At 46.2% G+C, this 4881-nt stretch overlaps 1 protein-coding gene across 1 annotated transcript in view; it reads left to right on the top strand.

Annotated features, from left to right (window-relative positions):
• The first annotated feature begins 1121 nt into the window (after positions 1–1121).
• LOC106812978 (homeobox protein Meis1-like) overlaps positions 1122–4881 on the top strand; it is a 21359-nt gene continuing 17599 nt past the window's right edge. The window contains exons 1-2 of the mRNA XM_014817014.1: positions 1122–1720; positions 3163–3304. Coding sequence (XP_014672500.1) covers positions 1434–1720; positions 3163–3304 — 429 coding nt within the window. The 5' untranslated portion in view covers positions 1122–1433. The remainder of the gene's footprint in view (positions 1721–3162; positions 3305–4881) is intronic.

Below are 4881 nucleotides of genomic sequence, written 5' to 3'. Positions count from 1 at the left end.
ATAGGTGCCTTAGCCCCCCCGTCATATACAAATATAACGCCGGCCCAACAACTATAACCTGCTACTATATACTTACGGCGAGTGCTGCGATGCGTCTTGTCCTTTTTTTTTCCCTATTTAATAGAGAGAGAGAGAGAGAGAGAGAGAGAGAGAGAATGAGAGGAGGGGAGGGATACATGGACAAAGAGAAAAAGAAAGCTTTTATTTAATGCAGAGCTACATAACATCGACGAGCTAGAAAGGAGCTGCTGTCCAAAACAAGGTATTATATTCACCACGTAATGTAACGCAAATATTTATTATTGATAAGCAGCGTGTCTGCACGCGAGGCTACCTCGTCGATAACAAACAGCATTCAGCCAGCTCACAATATTGTCATTTTGCCTCCCTTTGTACCAAAATTACATACTATTACATTTTAAAACGTGCAAGCCCCGTTGAAAATGCTGTAAAAGGTAATTTTACTGACAGTGGGCGGGGCCACATTAAATAGGGGCGTTTTACGGGCGTGTGCCAAACACCACAGTGCTTTGCATGAAAGGGTATTGTTGGGGGTTGGGGAGGAGGTGAGGGTTGGGGAGGATTTTTAGCCGATAAATAATACTGACTACCAATTCGTATTGCATGTGTGATGCGGGCATAGCCTATATCTCGTTCTCCGCTGACTGCGTACAGGGCACACGGCACAATTTTTATGCTCTCGTTACACAAACAGAGCAGAGAGCACACCGCGAGAGATTTTTGCAAACGAGCGTTTTTAATGGCTCGAATGCCAGCGTGATGGATTTGGTTTTATACCTCCGGCTAATACGCGGAAACGATATAGTTAACCATCGCTTCTAGTTATCCCCACACGATTAACTTAGCGACGAGACAAAACACACGCACTGTGTTTATTACGCTCTCTCTCTCTCTCTCTCTCTCTCTCTCTCTCTCTCTTTCTCTCTCTTTCTTTCTCTCTCTCTCTCTCTCTCTCTCGCTTTCTCTCTCCTCCTTCTTTCTCGCTCGCGTTGCTGCAGAGGTCAAGGGTACGCACAGCTGTACAGTGCTGCCACCAGGTAGCGGGTCGCGAAACTGCCGATGCTCATGGCACTCGCACACTAGCACGGCGTGTAGGTTGATGTGTGTTGTGTGCATGCCCGTAGTAGCCCTACCGAGCTGACAGCGTCATCCCGCGCCACATGACAACTCGATTTGATCGTTTCGTCGAAGAAATGAGGAGCACCTCTACGCGCGTATGTGCTTATTGGGTTGTCTGATGTACGTGGCGCGCGAACATGTGCGACTGCTGTTTGCGGAATAGGTCCCTCTATCTGTAGCGCAGCCTCTGTGACCGTGGGTGCCGTGCACCGCTACCCAGCAACCAGGATTGTTTACCCCGTACCCCCGCGCCGTGTTTGTCCCCGCGATACCTACGGCTCGGTGGAGCTTTCATGTGGATTTATCTCAGGATTAATATCATCATGTATCAGTACAGCGAATCGGCGATGTCGGCCGGCTACCCGGGCGCCATTGACATGCCGACGTCGTCGGCGATGTACGGAGATCCGCACGGACATCGGCAGCACCTTGGCCACGGTCAGCACCTCAACCACACGCCGCACCACTTACCTCACCATCACCAGTATCCGAGTCATGCGAGCAACCACAACCCGGTGTCGCATAGTGTTATGGGCAGCGTGCCTGACGTCGATAAGCGCAGCAAGGACTATATCTACGGGTAAGATAAACACAATATTTACCCCATAAATAACCGAGCGGCCGGCCCTTGTTTACCCAGACCGGCCAACGGCTCGGAAATCGCTTGTTAATTGCATAACACGGCGAACGTGCGCTCCAATAAAATCAATATAATGATAACTGAAGGGAGGGAGGAATAAATACGACCACTAACGTTCCTGGCGGTCGCGCCTTGTATTTTTCTTTCACGAATTTCACAATTCTTAGCAAATATGATATATGCACCAAGAAGCACGTATTCATATTTATATAAGGGTGCACTTCAACAGATTTAAATCGTGCTTGAAGAATAGTTCGCATATGTGCTAAATTAATCCGGGATGCTAAACTAGGATTGGGCCGAATTGGTTAGTTAATATTATAATTATTTTGTTCTACCTTCGTCTCTGTGTCGACAACACTCAGTGACAGAGAGAGACAGAGAGTTCTTTCTGCTGTCGGCTCTGTTTAGAACGGCTCTAAAATAATAATCACTGGCCCCCATGGCAGGCTGTCAAGTCATTTAGCTATTTAGTAAAACATGATAAAATGTTCATGAAGTTGATGGTTGTAATTGTAATTGCTCACGACGTCACTGTTAAATTAACTACCCGGAGAACTCGCATAACACTAACAGCTGGCTGTGGCAAAGAAGCGATGCAGGCAGATGGGCGAGTCGCGAAGGAGCAGGTTAATTTGAACTGAAATTTAATGCAAAATCGAATTCAAAATCTCAAGTTTCTGCAAAACGGGGGAAAAACTCCGTCGATAAAATGGATTGCCATTATTATCGACGGGAATGCGGGAATTGCCTGCAGCTCTGTTGATTAACATAAAATCTTGGGGAATATACGTTTATTTACATCGAACGACTTCAAACATTTTTCTTTCGCGTTCGTTCTATGCGCTTTTGTAAAATTATTCACGGACTCGTATCACTTATAAAAATGGATATTTATGACCAAAAGCCGCATTTCAAGCACGTGTAAATGGTTAAAGCTTTATTAAAAACGCGTGTAGATCTATAATGCATACTGGCATAGCGATATGTTAATAAATAATATCTACGCTTACCGGAAACCGTGTCAAGACACTCGAACATACGCAGCGCGTAAGACGGCGGGAGCTAAGGCAGCGAATAATAATAAAACGCGTCTCGCATTAAACGACACGCTACATAATGCATGCGCGCTAAAGCATCATCTGATTTCATCCCCCGTCGTAATACCAGTTTTTCTTGGAAATTATTCTTGCGAATTTATTATTATTATTATTGATAATACGCGCGTAGACCGCCGCAGTCGTTGCGCCTACGGGCGACCGTAATCTACTTTAAGAATATACATAAAGATATGCGTGTTGGATGAGGGAAGAATGAGATTCAAAGACGGATTTTGGCGCCTGAAATGCGCGTCTAAACTCGCGGTTTTTCGTTTCACGCAGGCATCCGCTCTTCCCGCTGCTGGCGCTCATATTTGAGAAGTGCGAGCTGGCGACGTGCACCCCGCGGGAGCCGGGAGTCGCCGGCGGCGACGTCTGCTCGTCGGAATCCTTCAACGAGGACATCGCCGTCTTCGCTAAACAGGTGAGCATCCCCCTACGCGCTATGCCGACGTGCGATAGCCGCTGAAACGGACGGCACACACGCACGCATGTGCACGAGCCCACACGACAACAGCGGTGGTGAAGAGGGCGGGGGAAGTGTGCGTTTTGGCGCTGTATTGAGTGGCATTCATTTCTATTCGAGTTCAGGATCAACTGTCATCATCTCTACCACTCGCAACGCCTGAACAAAACCTCGCTGGTTCGCAACGCGTGAACAAAACCTCGCTGGTTAGTTGTCATTCAGCGCGAATATATTCACACGCACACGCGCACGCGCACGCACACGCACACGCACACGCACACACACACACACACACACACCACACAGCACACCACGCACACACTCACCACCACACACACACCACAAACACTCCACACACACACACACATACACACACACACACACACACACACACACACACACACACACACACACACACACACACACACACACACACACACACACACACACACATACATTATGAGGTCGGCAAGATGTGCGAGACACGAACGTGATGCCCCTGCTCTAATTCTAATTAGCGCTCCCGTTTGCGTGTGAAGAATTACACTCGCAAGAGCGACCGAGATGCATTAAATATGAATTGCGATTGGAATAAAATGTCGCCCAGATAATGCCGTAAAGCAACAGTAACCGAGTTAAAAACGACAGTAGTACAATGAAAATTAGTAAAAGCACGTGGGATTTTCGCGGTGATACAGAGAGGCTATATGTTTCCCTGTAGTGAATAACTGCGTGATTATGGCGTATATATACACACTTGTCACGTAATTAATACACGCGCAGCACTACTAGCCTATACCAGAAACAGAAACAAATAATTTGCGCATACATCTTTGGCAACGTCTAATTATTGTTATGACGAAAAACATTTTTCCACGCTACGAAAAACATTTCACGCTACGTGTCGAAGTACAGTGGAGCAAATTAACTATGTGCCGAATTTAAATTGCATAGACCAGGGCAGAAAAACGTCCGTTATTGGTTTAACCTCTATAGTATATTCAGATAGTTAGTAACCGCTTATCTGCTATGAATTTCTGACGACGCTATACAAGCAACCGTGTTCGTCGGCAATTCGAGCCCCGTTAAACGACGTAACATACATATAAAATTGTTTAAATATTGCTTTAATGTTTTCGATGAACTAGTTTTAATGGCGGTGATAAAATGGCGCGCACGTATACGCGGCACGGCTCCTCCATACCCCGTCCACGTTCTGAATAAACGTACGTGTCGCCGCGATGCCGTAGAGACGGCCCAGCAGTGAGCACTATTTGAATGGATGAAATAATACTATGGTATTATGCACGTATAATACTGAGCAATTTATTTGTTTATTTATAGCGTGTAGTTAGCATACTGCGCGAATAATGTTACCGGTGCGTGTGCTCTCCAACTGACGTGACGATTAGAGAAATATGCCGAAATAATTATTTGGAGAAAAAATTGCTTTCATAAAAGATGAGTCATTAGTTCGTGTGAGCATATAGACACCGGCTACGCAGCACGCCCTATCCTTGTGTTAAATGTATTCG

This window comes from Priapulus caudatus, unplaced genomic scaffold, assembly GCF_000485595.1.
Source record: "Priapulus caudatus unplaced genomic scaffold, Priapulus_caudatus-5.0.1 Scaffold709, whole genome shotgun sequence".
Taxonomy (NCBI): Eukaryota; Metazoa; Priapulida; class Priapulimorpha; order Priapulimorphida; family Priapulidae; genus Priapulus; species Priapulus caudatus.
The sequence above is the reverse complement of the archived record's forward strand: the minus strand, read 5'-3'. Positions and strand labels throughout refer to the sequence as shown.